Source organism: Podarcis pityusensis, assembly GCF_964106645.2.
Source record: "Podarcis pityusensis genome assembly, chromosome: 16".
In the NCBI taxonomy this organism is placed as follows: Eukaryota; Metazoa; Chordata; class Lepidosauria; order Squamata; family Lacertidae; genus Podarcis; species Podarcis pityusensis.
The window spans coordinates 5030426-5045133 of record NC_138041.1 but is presented as its reverse complement, the minus strand read 5'-3'; the positions used below and the strand labels follow the sequence as shown (position 1 = coordinate 5045133).

The 14708-nt window shown below is 48.7% G+C and overlaps 1 protein-coding gene across 3 annotated transcripts; it reads left to right on the top strand.

Annotated features, from left to right (window-relative positions):
* The first annotated feature begins 974 nt into the window (after positions 1 to 974).
* CIART (circadian associated repressor of transcription) lies at positions 975 to 13969 on the top strand. 3 transcript variants are annotated; one of them, XM_080984709.1, is made up of 6 exons: positions 975 to 1113; positions 6753 to 7332; positions 8529 to 8604; positions 11138 to 11216; positions 11786 to 11915; positions 13174 to 13969. In XM_080984709.1, exons 2-6 carry the CDS (start codon positions 6763 to 6765, stop codon positions 13747 to 13749), a joined length of 1431 nt encoding a protein of 476 aa, XP_080840835.1. In that variant the 5' UTR covers positions 975 to 1113; positions 6753 to 6762; the 3' UTR covers positions 13750 to 13969. The 3 variants fall into 3 exon arrangements, with proteins under 3 accessions (XP_080840835.1, XP_080840834.1, XP_080840833.1); XM_080984708.1 differs by lacking the exon at positions 975 to 1113 and adding an exon at positions 1191 to 1212; XM_080984707.1 differs by lacking the exon at positions 975 to 1113 and adding an exon at positions 3288 to 3308.
* Positions 13970 to 14708: the final 739 nt, after the last annotated feature.

Below are 14708 nucleotides of genomic sequence, written 5' to 3'. Positions count from 1 at the left end.
CTTAACCCGAGGTACCACTGTATTTTTTCAAAGTAATGGTTGAACTGAAATACAACTAAGTAAAAGTATATTAATAGTGAAAAACAATTAAGAACTGTATTAATAGCGAAACAATTACATTGGATGTTCGGGTTGCGAACGTGATCCGTGCGGAATGCACGTTTGCAAGCTGAAGCGTTCACAACCTGCATCTGCGCACGCGCGGGTGAGATTTGCGCATGCACAAAGTACGATTTAGCGCTTCTGCGCATGCGCAACCGCCAAAACCCTAAAGTAACCCGTTCCAGTACTTCCAGGTTTCGGCAGTCCGCAACCTGAAAATATGCAACCTGAAGCGGCTGTAATCCGAGGTATGACTGTATGTAGGTTTTATTTCGTTTTTAACCTTATATTTTAGAAATGTACATCCAGGGTTTTTTTTCCCTTTAATTTTTTTGGGGCCCCCAAGAGAGCGGGGCCCTAAGCTATAGCTTGTTTAGCTTATATACGTAAATCCAGCGAGTCGTAACGGCTCTTCAGCGACCCAGGCTCCTCCTCACTCGACCCCCCCCCCGTTCCTTATGACATTTGGGTCCCTGCCCCACTGACCATTCCCTCTACCCACGTCCCGTCCCCCCCCCCCCCGTTCCCATGTTTCTTCTCACGTCAGGATCTCCACCCCAGAGATCTTCCCTGGCTCCTCCCCGCCCTGCCTGCTTGCCTCGCCTCCCTGACTCCGGCTGGCACGCCGCTGCCACGTGCGGAAGCCGCCGGCCCCAGACACGGGGCGGGCCACCCCACCGCCAGCCCTCCGCTCGCTCTCTTTCTCTCCCGTGCAGGCCACATGTAGCAGCCTGCGCCCTCGCTCCTCCCGGCTTGGCCAATCGGAGCGCGGGGCGGCGGGGGGATTGGGCGGCGCCGGAGCGCGGAGGGCCAATGGGGGCGCTCGGAACGCGGAGCCGCGCTACAATGTATCGGCTGGGCGTTCCACGGGGGGCGGATGAAAGGCGAGCGGGGCGGGGCCCGGGCAGCACGTGCGGCGCCGCACGTGGCCGCGTGGCGCCTGCCCTGAGCCCGCCTTGGTGGAGAGGCTGAGCCGGGAAGCCAGGAGCTCAGAGCCGCCGAGAGGAGCTGGTGAGTAGATCGCTGCGGAGGGAGCCTCCGCCTCGGAGCCCCGGCCCGGATCCTGCCGGCTGAGGGGCTCAGAGCCCCAATCCTGCTTTTATATATGCTGTATATACTAATAGATGTACTGTATATACTATATATACTATATATTTAGTATATACTATTCTATAATACGAGTGTAAATATATCTGTATATATGTATGGTGCTTTTAGAATTGAGGCAGGTTTTCTCCATCGTTCGCGGCGATGGCGAGCTGCCTCTGGGCGCGTGCAGAGTGCCCTTTCTGATTTCAGAGCTTTCGGTGCAGCAGTGGGGGATATGGGAAGGAGGAGGAATCCGGATTATCTCTCCGTTCCTTTAATTTTCGGGAACTCGTCGGTCGTCTGGTGGTGTTTCCTACCTCTGCATTGGGGAGATCGGGGTCGGGGGCGGCGGATGAATCGGGGCCGGAGAAGGAGGGGAAAGGGGTCGGATTAGTGGTATGGGGAAGGATCGGGAGAAATTTTATGTACAGTCGTCCCACCCAAAGCGCCCCCTTTTAGGTCATTAGAATTGGAATTGACATCTGAACTGACGTCACAACCATTTATGTCAGAAGAAAGTCGGTTTGAGTTTTGTGGGGCTTTGATTCCCAGGTTGGCCGGGGGTCTAGGATTGCATACTTACCTGGGAGCAAAGTCGAAATGGACGGCTAGCCAGCTTGGATCCTATGCAGCTACTGACTTATTTGTGACTTGTTTAATTTTTGCAGTGTAGATACGTAATTTTTTTGAAATATTTGCAGTTGTGCTCAAAGAAAGGAATGCGATTTGACTTCATTTGCAGCGCTTTGGGGCGCCCTCCCTATAAATGTGCAGATAGACTAGCGTCTGTTCTTTTTACTACGCCTTATGCAAATAAAGCATTTTATTGTATGCTATAAACTTGCGAACACTAGTCATAAAATCTTAAGTCCTGCCTGGAAAAGGATTTGCAGGCTCTGTTGGGTTGATGTCTGCAGACTTATTTAAAAAATAATAATAATATGAGCATGTTCTGGTATACCTTAAAAATTTGCCAGTCATTTAATGCTTTAGTGTCGCAGGTTTTGTCAGCAGATGCATAGATAACTTTCACTGATGCTAAAAGTATAGGTGGATCCTGACCTGTTTGCTGAAATTCTTTGCTTGCCGGCTCAAAAATAAGTCCAAATGGGTCCAGATCCCTGTGAATGGTTACAGACTCTTGCTTTTATTTGGCTTTGTGAAAACACCTTTTAAGATTTCTTTGTGGGTATATATATATATATTAAATATTGGCTTTATAGCTATAGCAGCCTGCAAGTTCATCGATAGCTGCTTGCCTGTGGCGCTTAGGACCAGCCGACCAGACAGATAACATTTTTGCAAACTGGGAGAAAGTTTGGGTTCTGTGTATTTCTCACACACAATCTCACTTTCCTGGCATTATCCGGGCACTTCCAGGAATAGAGAGAGCTCATGGAAGTTGTTAGATACATTCACAAGGATGGCATCCTGCGTTCGATGAATTCTACAGTTGGTGTCGTGTTGCTGATTTACTATTATTAAGCAATAATATTAACCTTCACTGCCACAAGATGTGGCAACAGCAGTGAGAGGTTAGACAAGTTTGTGTCTAATAATTTGATGAGTGGCTATTAACCAGAACAGCTAAGTAGAGCCTCTCTGTTCAGGAGCAGTTTAGCACTGAAGTCCAGCTACTGCTTCTCCATGACCCACTTGTGGGCTTTTTGGAAACCCACTTGTGGGGTTGGTGGCCGCTGTGGAAAAACGGGATGCTAAGCTTTTTCAGTCGCAAGCTGTTGTAGTAGCAGCAGCAGAAAGGGTTCCTTCTCGTGCACCTGATCCTGTGCATGCTTACTCGGGAGTAAGCCCTGTTGCTGCCTTTGGAAACTCTTAGTGCTCCTACTAGCAACACTCAAAACCTCCTGCCTGCCCTGCAGCACAGACTTCAGGCATGCTTTTACCCAGGAGTAAACCTCACTGGCTTCAGTGGGGCTTTCTCTGAAGTAAGCGTGCAGCTTTGCAGCAGCAAAAAAAGGGTGTGCACTTGTTTTATTGACTGATAAGTGAATCTCACCTATAGGATTTACTCCATATTCTGTGCTCGTTTTCTGGAATTTGAGTGATACCTGATTTTTATCCTTATTTATCATGAGCATGCCAACCACCAGAAATAGGTAAGAATCATAAGAAATTGAAGGTGGTTTGGGGGTCAGCCAGTACTGTACCTATTCACTTCCAGCAACCCTGGAGATTGTCTTGCCTCATATTCCCTGATCTTGTTGGGTAGCAAGACAAATTTCCAGAGAGCAAGTGTTAGGGCTCCCTGTTCTCTCTTTTTTGGTGTGCGTAAAATCAAATTTTGTGGCCCCTAGCCCCCTCCTCCTCCATGAATTTGCCCAATCCTCTTCTAAAGCCGTCTGGGTTAGTGGCGATCGCTGCCTCATGTGGCAGCGAGTTCCACCGTTTATGCTCTGCACAAAGAAGAGCTTCTCAGATCTTCTTGGGCAACAGAGGGTTAAGCCACCTTCTGATTTGCTGATGAATGGACCTGATTTACTGGGAGGGCTGTATGCATGAATGGGGAACCGGGAAGCATATGGCCAATGGGATTTGCAGCTTTGGTACCCAGGAAAAGCAAGGCAAAAGGAGGATCTTTTTAAAAACAAACCAAAGGCTTTCTCGCTGATGTAATTATTTGTGGGGGGGGAAATGTGTGCGGCAGAAAATCTCTGCCCCTTTGATAGTCTGGCTGCATTCGTCTGTTGGCTGCGCATCATCGGAGGCAGGAGGTGGGGGCACATGGTCTGCTTGCGTAGAGAGAAGCCCAGGCGCCCGGCCGATGTGCTCAGAGTCACTAGCCCATCCCAAACGCCCGCATTAAGTGCGCAGAGTTCCCTCGGACCAATGGCTTTATTTCCGTTGCAGCATTTCCCGCAGTGGCTTATCTCACGCCCCCGTGGGAAACTCGCAAGTAGGATTTGAACCCAAGAGCAGCTGTCTTCCCTTCTGCTGTTTCCATAAACTGCTTTTAGAAGCCTCCGCCTGTGTTGTGACTAGGAGCCATCGGAAGCCCTTCCCTCCTCCTAAATTGCTGGCCATCTCTGGGAGGGAGTTCCATAGTTTAACTGAGTGAAGAAGGGCTTTTTAACTGTCCTGAATTCGAGTTCTGGTGTTCCGAGAGAGGAGAAGGGAGAAACCCGTTTCTCTGCCCACTTTCTCTGCACCGTGCATCATCGGTTCTGGGTTCGAGTCCTGAAGGCGTCTCCCGGAAGGGCTGGCTGGGAGACTCCCTCCCTGGAACCCCGGAGCGCTGCTGCCAGTCAGTGTCTGCTGAGCTGAGTGGACCCAGTGAGCTTCCTTTGCTCCTATTTAAAGCTAGCCCTTTGCTCAGGATCCTGAGGACTAGAAACTTAGTTTATATCAATGGCTTTAACCTTACCCGCCCAAACCTATAAACTTTATTTCTCTGTCCACTCAGTGCAACAAGGGTGGAGGGCATTTTCACAGGTGCATATTCTCCGAAACCACAAGAGACCTGTCTATTTTACGGATCGGATAGGCTTATATCTTCGACCCCAGAGGGTGGGGAGAACCCAAAATATCTGAGGAAGGAGGAAGACCTCCTGGGAACGCCCCAGGTTGTCTCTGCGCAGGAGTAAGCCCAGTGAAATCAAATACCCCTAACTTTAATTTGTCCATTTTGGTGGGTCTACTCTCGAGTAGGGCTTATTTGGAGCCTAAGCTCCGAGTTGCATTCTCCCCCCCCCCCCCAAATCTAGTGGCAGCTGAGCTACCCACATTGGTTAACCACAGTGGGTCTACTCTGAGCAGGAGGAGCAGCTGTGGGAGGCTGCCCTCTGTTCTTTGAATCCTTGGCGGAGCCCGACTTGGCACCGATCCTTGACCTACTTTGACGGGATGCGTGGCCTGCCATGAGGCTTGCTGTTGTTCAGGAAGCGCGCCGTGGATCCAAACCCCTGGAGGACAGGGCGCGGGTGCAAATCTCTTCCTCCGCTTTTCAAGCTGGTTGTTATGGTCAGTCCTGGGGAGAACACAGTGGGCAATTAGCAGGGCATCTTGTGTGCAGAAGTCGTGGCGTCACCGGGTTGTGGCACCCTCTCTCTCTCCCCCCCATACTCTGTGGGCTCTGCCCGGGTGGCTGTGCATGAGATCTTCCCACAAGTGATGGTGCAGCGACACCCCTTTGAGGTCGGGCTACAGTGGATCGAGTTTCTCTCCCAACGCCAGAACCCTGGGAGATTCGGGGAGGATAGGAGAAAGGACTTCTTCGCGCAGAGTTCAACTGCGGAACTCACTGCTACTGGATGCAGCAATGTGCACCAGCTTGGATGGTTTTAAGAGAGGATTGGACAAATTAAATGCAGGAAGAGAAGGCTACCGATGGCTGCCAGCCAGGGTGGCCGTGCTCTGTCAACACAGCTGGAGGCAGCGGCGCTTTTCAATGCCGGTTGATGGACGCTGCGTTGCTCCTGTGTTTGGGTCCTGTTTGAGATTTCCCCTTGGGGCATTTGGTTGGCCACTGTGAGAACAGGAAGCTGGACTAGTTGAGTCACTGGGCTGATTCAGCTCTTCCGGTGTTCTTATGGAACCTCCAGGTCCAGGGGCAGTCTATCTTGCTTCCCAGCTTTTGGGGGGTGTTTGGCCACTGTGAGACCAGGATGCTGGTCTGGATGGGCCGGTGGCCTGATCCAGCTTGCAAAATTGCTGCTTAGCCACTAAAAAAAAGTGCTTCGCCATTTATTTATTTTATGTAGTTATTTACGTTTTTTAAAGTCAGCTGGCCTGTGCTGACTAAATTACTAATGTAATTAGTAACTACTAATGTAATTACTAATTTAGGTTGGAAGGGCCTGTCTTTTGAGGAATTACTTAAAACTTGGGTGCAGAATCCAAGTGTATTTTAATTTTTTTATCTTGTTCTATTCTACTAGAGTGTAGTTACTTTTTAGCAGTTGTCTTTTGTACATTTTTAGCTTTTTTATATTTTACCTGTCTTCTTTTAATTTGTGCAAGCCGTCTTGAGTCCCAATCTGGGGGGAAAGGCGGGATATAAACCAACATTTATTTATTTTTTGTTTCCCAAGATTTACACTGTTTGATCATCCAAAAAACCTCAGAGTGGTTTACCAAGGGGAGAAAACTTGTCAGTAAAGCAACTCTTTGCTGATTAATATTCTACATCCTTTTAAATTGTGCTTGTGAGAGTAGGGATAATGGGCTTGTTCTGTTCTTGTGATGCATATTTTGTTTTTAGTTTGTGTTGTTGTGCTGTGAGCCACCCTGAGCTCTTCAGAGGAAGGGTGGTTTACACATTTAATAAATAGGCAAAATAAATAAAACCGGGAATAAATAAACTAAAAAACAGACTGGAACATGCCTTAGTATTCCACCTGCCTGTACAGAAGCTCGTCTAAACAAAAAAAGGGTTTTAGCAGGCTCCGAAAAGAGCCATTTGCCTGATGTCAACAGGCAGCAAGTTCCAAAAGTGCCATGTGAAAAATCGGTTATTGTTGTTAGCAACAATGCTAAATGTTTTCTTAACGGCCTGTCCGCAAGCTGCGTTGGTTAACTTTCCCCGTGTCTTTCCTTTGCTGCAGATATATCTCAATGGCAGCCATGGATTCTTCCTCAAAGAGCGTCTCTTCCGGCGAGTCTCTGTACTCCGTTGAAAGCGCCACGAGCGAGGACGACGACGACCGCAGCGCCGACTTTGACGTCTTCTCGGACGGCGGGAGCGACGCGGAGAAGGAGTCGGGGCCCCTGAAGCACCGTAGGGGTGCCTACCCAAGCCGGCAGCCTTTCCTCTTCTCCCCGGAACCGCTGGGGCGGACTACTCCAAGCCTGCCTTGCCGGGAGCGCAATCGCCGGACGAGGAAGCCGCTTGGCTTGCTGGCTGCGGCCAGACTGCGGCCTACGGGACCTTGCTGCCGTCACCCGGCGGCCCTCAACGAAGCGTACTATAGCCGCTTGGCAGATACGGGTGGTGGCCTGCGGAGGAATCCCGCGAGCCGAAGACGGGCAGAGAGCGGCAGGTGCCAGAATGGGGGAGTCCAGCCCCACCCATACGCAGTGCAGCCGCCTCTCCGTGGAGTAAAGAGGCAGAGGAACCATGTGGCGGACCGCGAGGATGTACGCTCTCCTTGCTGGACCGAGAGGGACCATATCTTCGCACAGAAGGTCAGTGGCCAAAGATGGCGGAGTCAGTCGATTCACAAAATCAAAACGCAAGCTTATAGTCCTCAGGATGGCTGGGGAGTGCATAGGTGATTCTAGGGCTAGGCGATATATCGATACACCCTCCAAAAATCGGTCCGAAGTCCACATTGTGATACCGGTTTCATAATTTCCGGCCTTTCGATGTACAGTGGTACCTCGGGTTACAGACGCTTCAGGTTACAGACTCCGCTAACCCAGAAATAGTACCTCAGGTTAAGAACTTTGCTTCAGGATGAGAACAGAAATCGTGCTCTGGCGGCGCGGCGGCAGCTGGAGGCCCCATTAGTTAAAGTTGTGCTTCAGGTTAAGAACAGTTTCAGGTTAAGGACGGACCTCCGGAACGAATTAAGTACTTAACTTGAGGTACCACTTTATCGCAAATCATCACGTTTGTGTGCTGGGCTAAAATCACGCTGTGGGAACGAGCGTGGAGTCAGCCGATGCCTTATTTAGCTGATGATATATTATGATGTTGGAAGACAGATAAATTCGTTTCTTGGATCACAAATGCCTTGGCTTCCGAGTGATCAAAACCCAGTAGTGAATGTTCCGGTTTTTGAACGTTCTTTTGGAAGCCCAATGTCCGACACAGCTTCTGATTGGCTGCAGGAGCTTCCAGCAGCCGATCAGAAGCCGCACTTTGGTTTCCAAACATTTTGGAAGTCGGATGGAGTTCCAGAACTGATTCCGCTCAACTTCCAAGGTACGACTGTATTGCCCAGCCCTTGGCGATGCCAAGCGATATCGCAACAGCGAGAGAGAGGGCGTTGTGAGCAGGATTTGTCGTGCTTACGGGGTTGAGCGTCCTGCGTGCAATTTTCCTGTCTATGTAACTAAGAGGAGGTGCTCAGTTATAAAAAAATAATGAGAATGAACGTGCTTGGTAGTAAAATCAATTTTAAAAAGCAACTTTAAAAATTAGTTAATGCCGTATATGTTATGTAAAAAGGGATAAACCATTCTTATTTTGCTCAGTTTGTGCAGAGGACCCATTACTTTGCATTTCTTAGAATTGTGGATTTGCAGAGGGTGAAGGGACACCCAGGGGTCATCTATTCCAACCCCCTGCAATGCACCGGGTTGGTCCCTGAATTACAGGTTCCTGCCTGGTTCAGCCTGCTGACGCTTCTCTCCTTTTATCCCCCTGTTTTCCACAGTGCTTGGAACTCCAGGGCTTCATCCATCCGTTGGTGGAGCTTCTCAACCGGCTGAAGATGGGCCGCTTCGACCGAGGTAAGAAAGTCTGGCAGCTGGATGTTTTGAGTTGTTGAGGAAATTCAGCTTCCCCTTCCCCGCCCCTCTTCTTTTGGTTCGGATTTGAGCATCTGTTTGTGTGGTCCCAGCCAGGTATGGGGCAAGGCTTGAATTGGAGATGTACAATGAAGCCTCTCCACTTTGGAACTCCCTGCCACTTGAATATCAGGCCGGCGCTTTCACTGCACTCTTTTCAGTGCCTGCCGGAAACGTTTTTGTTTAGACAAGCCTAGTTCCTGACATGCAGAACGTTGAGACTCCTTCTAATCCGTTTTTAGTCTAATGTCGTTTTTAACTTTTCAAAAGCCTTAGAATTCAGCCTTTCTCAACCTGTGGGTCCCCAGATGTTGTTGAACTACAACTCCCATCACCCCTAGCTAGAAAGGCCAGAGCTCAGGGATGATGGGAGTTGTAGTCCAACAACATCTGGGCACCCACAGGTTGAGAACCACTGCCTTAGATTGTTGTTAACCTTTTTTTAAAAAATTGTAAACCACTTTGAGGGTCCCCCCCCCCGTCATAGAATTCTAGAGTTGGGGCCCCTGAAGGTCCTCTAGTCCAACCCCTGCAGTGCGTTTGTTCTGTAAATCTTATAAAATAAAAAGGCAGCATCAGTTTTGTGGCTGTCAGGTATGTGCTGTAAGCTCTTCCTTCCTGTTGGCTGGACTTGGAGCCATCCACAGAAAACTTGTTCTAAGTTCCCGTTTGCGGGATGAAAGGGAATCCTTTTTGCAAGGCCGCCCTGGAAGATTCTCAGTTCTGTTCTTCAGTTTGCTGCCTTAAAAGCTCCAAAGGGCACAGGAAGCTGTCTCGCCAAGAGTCAGGCCACCGCACCATCTAGCTAGTGCCGTCTACACTGACTGGCAACAGCCCTCCAGGGCTTTTTGGGGCGTCACAGTATTGCCAATGCAATTGCAAGAGAGGTGAGCAGGGTTCGCGAACGCTTTCGCTGTTTCTCTGCAAGGGAAGAATAGGAAAAGTGTAGAGTGTCAGAGGAGAATAAGAGGAAAGGTCTTTTTTTGAGGGGTGGGGTGCAAAGAAAAAAGTGAGGATTTAGCAATTTTCATTCTCCTGGGGGAAGTTACGCCGAAAAGTTTTGCAACCCGGTTTTCATTGCTGAGGCGAATCCAGGTCTATGGCCCTCAGAGCTTCTGTTTCTGGCCCTCGGGACGCTCCCCGAGGCTATGGCCCCCTCCCAGCCCTGGGCTTTCTCCCCGGTCCTGTAGCATTTTCACCTGGCTTGGAAATCCACCCTTGAGCTCTGAGGACGCAGCTACTGCTGCCTGATGGAAGTGTGTGTACTAGCTAGTCTAAATTTGCACCCCTGGCTGGGAATGTCCCCAGCCTGCAGCCTTGGGAGAGCTGCTGCCAGTCCGTGCAGGCAGTATTAAGGTAGTTGAGCAAAACGTCTGTATAATACAGCTTCCTACCTTAAATCTGAACCATGAGGACTAGAAACTTGCTTTATGTTTAAGGAAAGAGCTGTAGGTCAGTCGAGGAGCGTCACACCGAGCCCAACGGACCTAGAGTCCGACTCAGCAGGAGGCAGCATCCTATGTTCCCAATTCATTCAGCGCTGCCTTCATGAGGACTAGAACCATGCTGTTATTTTGTGGCGAGCACAAAGCGCCAGGTTCAAACCTTAGCATTTCTAGATGGGGCTACGGATAGAGTCCCTGCCTTGGGACCCTGGGGCTTTACTGCCGGCCAGTGCCAAAAACACTCATCTAGGTAGGCCCGAGGATCTGACTCTGTCTAAGGCAGCTAGCTCCCTGTGGCCTCTCAGCGGGTGTTCCCAGCTGAGCAGATGCAACCTTTCCACATGGCAGGGGCCTTCATTGCATATCTTTAGGTGCCTGGCAAAAACGTTCCTCTGGCACTGTGGGTTAAACCACAGAGCCTAGGACTTGCCGATCAGAAGGTCGGCTGTTCGAATCCCCGTGATGGGGTGAGCTCCCGTTGCTCGGTCCCTGCTCCTGCCAACCTAGCAGTTCGAAAGCACGTCAAAGTGCAAGTAGATAAATAGGTACCACTCCGGCGGGAAGGTAAATGGCGTTTCCGTGCGCTGCTCTGGTTTGCCAGAAGCGGCTTAGTCCTGCTGGCCACATGACCCGGAAGCTGTACGCCGGCTCCCTCGGCCAATAAAGCGAGATGAGCGCCACAGCCCCAGAGTCGGCCACGACTGAACCGAATGGTCAGGGGTCCCTTTACCTTTATCTAATAATAATAAGTAATGCCTAGTAATAGTAAGAATTCCTGCATGGCAGGGGCTGGGATATCTTCCAGCTCCAAAATCGTTCTCACGCACTGCCTGCTCCCATTCCCCAGATGGTAAATTTCGAGGTCTGTAAGGGGACACTTTTTGATGGGGGACGCAGTGAGTGAGTCCCCTGGCTGCTTGCTTTAACATGATGCTTCCTGTCTCTGTGAACCTTTATTGATCAGGAGAGGACTTTGAATGCCCAGGAAAGGTGGACTAATCTTTCTCTCTCTCTGTCTTTGATTTTTCCAGGGCTAAGCAGTTTCCAGCAGAGCGTAGCCATGGACCGCATCCAGCGCATCATTGGTGTTCTCCAGAAACCAGAAATGGGGTAAGAACCTGGCAGCAAAGGGAGAGGAAGGAATCCCCTCCGGTTCGGCATTTAAAGGCTGATTTAACCTTTAAATGGGAGGGAGTTCCGTAGTTTACGCTCTTTGTGGAGAAGTGCTTTTCTTTTTCCAATCATTGAATTCGTTGAATCGCCAAGAGTTCTAGTCTTACGAGAAAAGGAGGAAAAAGCTCCTCTGTCCATTTCGTCCATGCCATGCAATTCCCCTAAAAATAATAGCAAGATTCTAGTCCTCATGGTATGAAAGAATGGACCGATTCAGTGAGGAATTGTGGAATTTGCCTGATGCTAAGTCAGGCTCTTGATCCATCTTTCTCAAGAGTTTCTCAAACTGGGGTCTCCAGCTGTTTTGGGACTACAGTTCCCATCATCCCTAGCTAGCAGGTGAAGGATGATGGGAATTGTAGTCCGGAAACAGATGGAGGCCCAAGTTTGGGAAATCCTGATCTAGCCCATTGCTGCCAACTGTGACATGACAGCTGCGCTTCAGGGCTTCTGGCTGCCTGGCCCCCAGGTGTTTACGAACTTGTTCTCCTTTTTTTCCTTTCCAGGGAGCGTTACCTGGGCACTCTGCTGCAGGTGGAGAGGATGCTGAAACTCTGGTTCCCCCACATCGCCTTGAGGAATGCGTGCGCTGACTGCGGTGTGGCCGCAACGCAGGATTCGTGCGATACAGCCGAGGTGAGATACAGCAGACTCTCCCCCTTCCTCTTTCCTGTAATTCTTTTGAGCAAAAATAATCAGCCACTATCTTGTTTTTTTGTTTGATTTTATTTTGTTAGATCGTTTTTATTAAATTTCCAATAAAAAACATCCAATTAACATATCAAACAATCCAATTAAAATAATTTTTTTTAAAAAAAGACCAAATTATAATTATTAATTTTTCAGGACTTCCCATAGTCTGGACCTTGAAGCATATCTCCAAATCTCGATCCTGCCTCTCTTGGTTGTTTCCATATTTTCCACATCTTGATTTTTAACTCTTTACTATCATGAATCCGTTGGTTGAGGTCTTAGGCTCTGGAGCAGCAGACACAGGCTTGCTCCATCTTCCCTGGAACAACCTTTCACGTGTTTGAAGGTCGCTTCTCTACCTTCTCCAAACTAAACATACCCAACTCCCTCAACCGCTCCTCATCAGGCCTGGTTTCCAGGCCCTCGATCATCTCAGTCACCCTGCTCTGTCTACTTCCAGGCTTGGCCTTCCTAAATACTTTTCCCCACTGCATGGCAATTCTCCCAGCGTGTAAAAAGCTAGAAGGTCAAGGTTGAAAGGCTTGATCTTGACATCACAAACATTACTATATGGGATACAGAACTCCTCTTGCTGAAATAAAACGTGTTAATACGAATGGAAGTCAAAAACTCCGTAGCTGTTGATAAGGGATTAAGATCAAGACTGAGTGCAATTGGATTAATTAAAATTTCGGAAGCAGAGTGAAATAAAATCATCTCGCCTTGAAATCTAGCATGCAGGAGGCCGCACAAAATGTATAATTGGCTTTATGATTGATATATATTTGAATTGTAATCTGAGATTGATAAAAGACTGAAGGCAGACCTGTTTCGGGAAGTTTTTAATGTGTGAGGTTTTGTTGTATTTTTAATATTTTGTTGGAAGCCACCCAGAGTGGCTGTGGAAAGACAGCCAGATGGGTGGGGTATAAATACTTTATTATTATTATTCATTTATTTTATTGTTTTATTATCATTATTGTCATTATCATCATTATCATTTTATTTTATTTATTATTATTATTATTATTATTATTATAAAATGTGGTTTATATTGGATTTTAGTAATTGAAAATAGATAAAAATTACATGTATTTACAAAAAACAGGCTTGATCTTGACCTGATCCAACAAGCTCTACTTAGATTCTCAGTCTTGTGCCTCTCAACCTCTGACACCATGTTGTTTTTCCTCTTGCGTAGCAGTCATCCATGGAGGAGAACCTCCCTGAAACCCTGCTGCCGTCCGCCCAGGGCCCCGCACAAAGCCCCCCCACGGAGGAACTCCACCAGACGCACCTCGGGGACCTGGTTTCCCCCGGCGACAAAACCACCGCTCCGCTGGGGGAGACTCCCCGCTTCCTGGGCGGCGACTGGCCCGCCATGAACTTGACGTGGATTCACACCTCGCCCATTTCGACGCCCCCCTTGGGGAACGCGGACGTGGGCCGGGCCAGTTCCGTCTTCGGGCAGACCCTGCTGGGCCCGAACTGCACTTCCTACGGGCTCGTCGTCTTCCTCCAGAACAACCCCTATGGCTGCCCCACCTCCTCGACGCCCGCCCATCTCTCCATGAGCTGCCGCCACACCAACAGGCTGAACCCGGGCCCAAGGGAGCCACCTCGGTGTCAGAGCCTGCCGGGCGCAACGGCAGCGGGCAGCTGCCTTGGTCAGGGGCCCCATAGCGGCTTCTCTCGGTCTCTACCCCACTTGCCCACATCGGGCGAGGGGCACATGGCGACCAGCGACGGAAGACCCGCCTACCACTGCGATTCCTGATGCCCGCCTGACAGGCATCTCCCGAAATGTGTGAATTCTATTTTATTTCTCCATCCCGTTCTCCTCTTCCCTTTTTACAAATGTTCTGCCTTTCCTTTTTTAACTTAAAAGCATTTCATGTGTGTCGGAGGGACAACGCATAGCCTGGTCTCCGTTCGCCAGGACAGGAGGGCCACATGTTTGGTTTCAATAAAAGGCACCGTGAATGGTTGCCAAATGAGGTTTTTGTTATGTGTGTTACTTTCTCTACTGTTCGTGCATCACCCACGAACCTACTTATTTAAAAAAACCATGCCTGGGTTGCTTTTCCTGAGTGTTCAGAGCAACTAGGTTTCCTTGGAATAAAAGAAAAAATCAACAACAACTTGAACTTGGAATAAAAGAAAAAAACTACCAACTTGAACTTGGCTCAGTAGAAAATCTGCAACCAGTGCAGATTTCTTATCCCCACCAATATATTTTATTCAGATTTGAAGGAAAATAATAGAAACGTTAAGATGGAATATCCAATATCTTTTTATTTAAAGAGAGGGGAAAAAAACAAATCAAAAGGGGGGGAGTGAAGAATGAAAGCAGAGGGGGGCGGAGGAAGGGAAGGAAAAGAGGGAAGGAAACTTCCAGTTCTCTTGTTAGCTATATGGAGAAAATGATTCAAAACATCCATTCCAAAATAACACCTAACAATTCCTCTTTCTACTGTATAAACCAATATTTTCTTTCCTCAAAACCCCAGATAACATAAGTTCTTTTTCATGCAAAAAGTCTATAAGGAGTTTCCAATCTTTGGTAAAAGTTGACAGTGATGTTTCCCATGATTAAACAACCTCGCCACTTTGGCTAAATCCAACCATTTTAACAATGGTTTGACCACTGCTGAAGATTTCTGAGCAGAGATATTGAATGCTGAGGAGGCCCCACTCCTGTCAGCAATTACGCTGCAGCATTTTGCAACCTGCACT

Bases quoted from the DNA above. Each gene is read 5' to 3' on its own strand.
- CIART (XM_080984707.1), top strand. From the start codon at position 3,289: ATGCCAACCACCAGAAATAG. The intron at 11,217-11,785 runs GTAAGAACCTGG...TTTCCTTTCCAG, and splicing joins CTCCAGAAACCAGAAATGGG to GGAGCGTTACCTGGGCACTC. The intron at 11,916-13,173 runs GTGAGATACAGC...CCTCTTGCGTAG, and splicing joins ATTCGTGCGATACAGCCGAG to CAGTCATCCATGGAGGAGAA.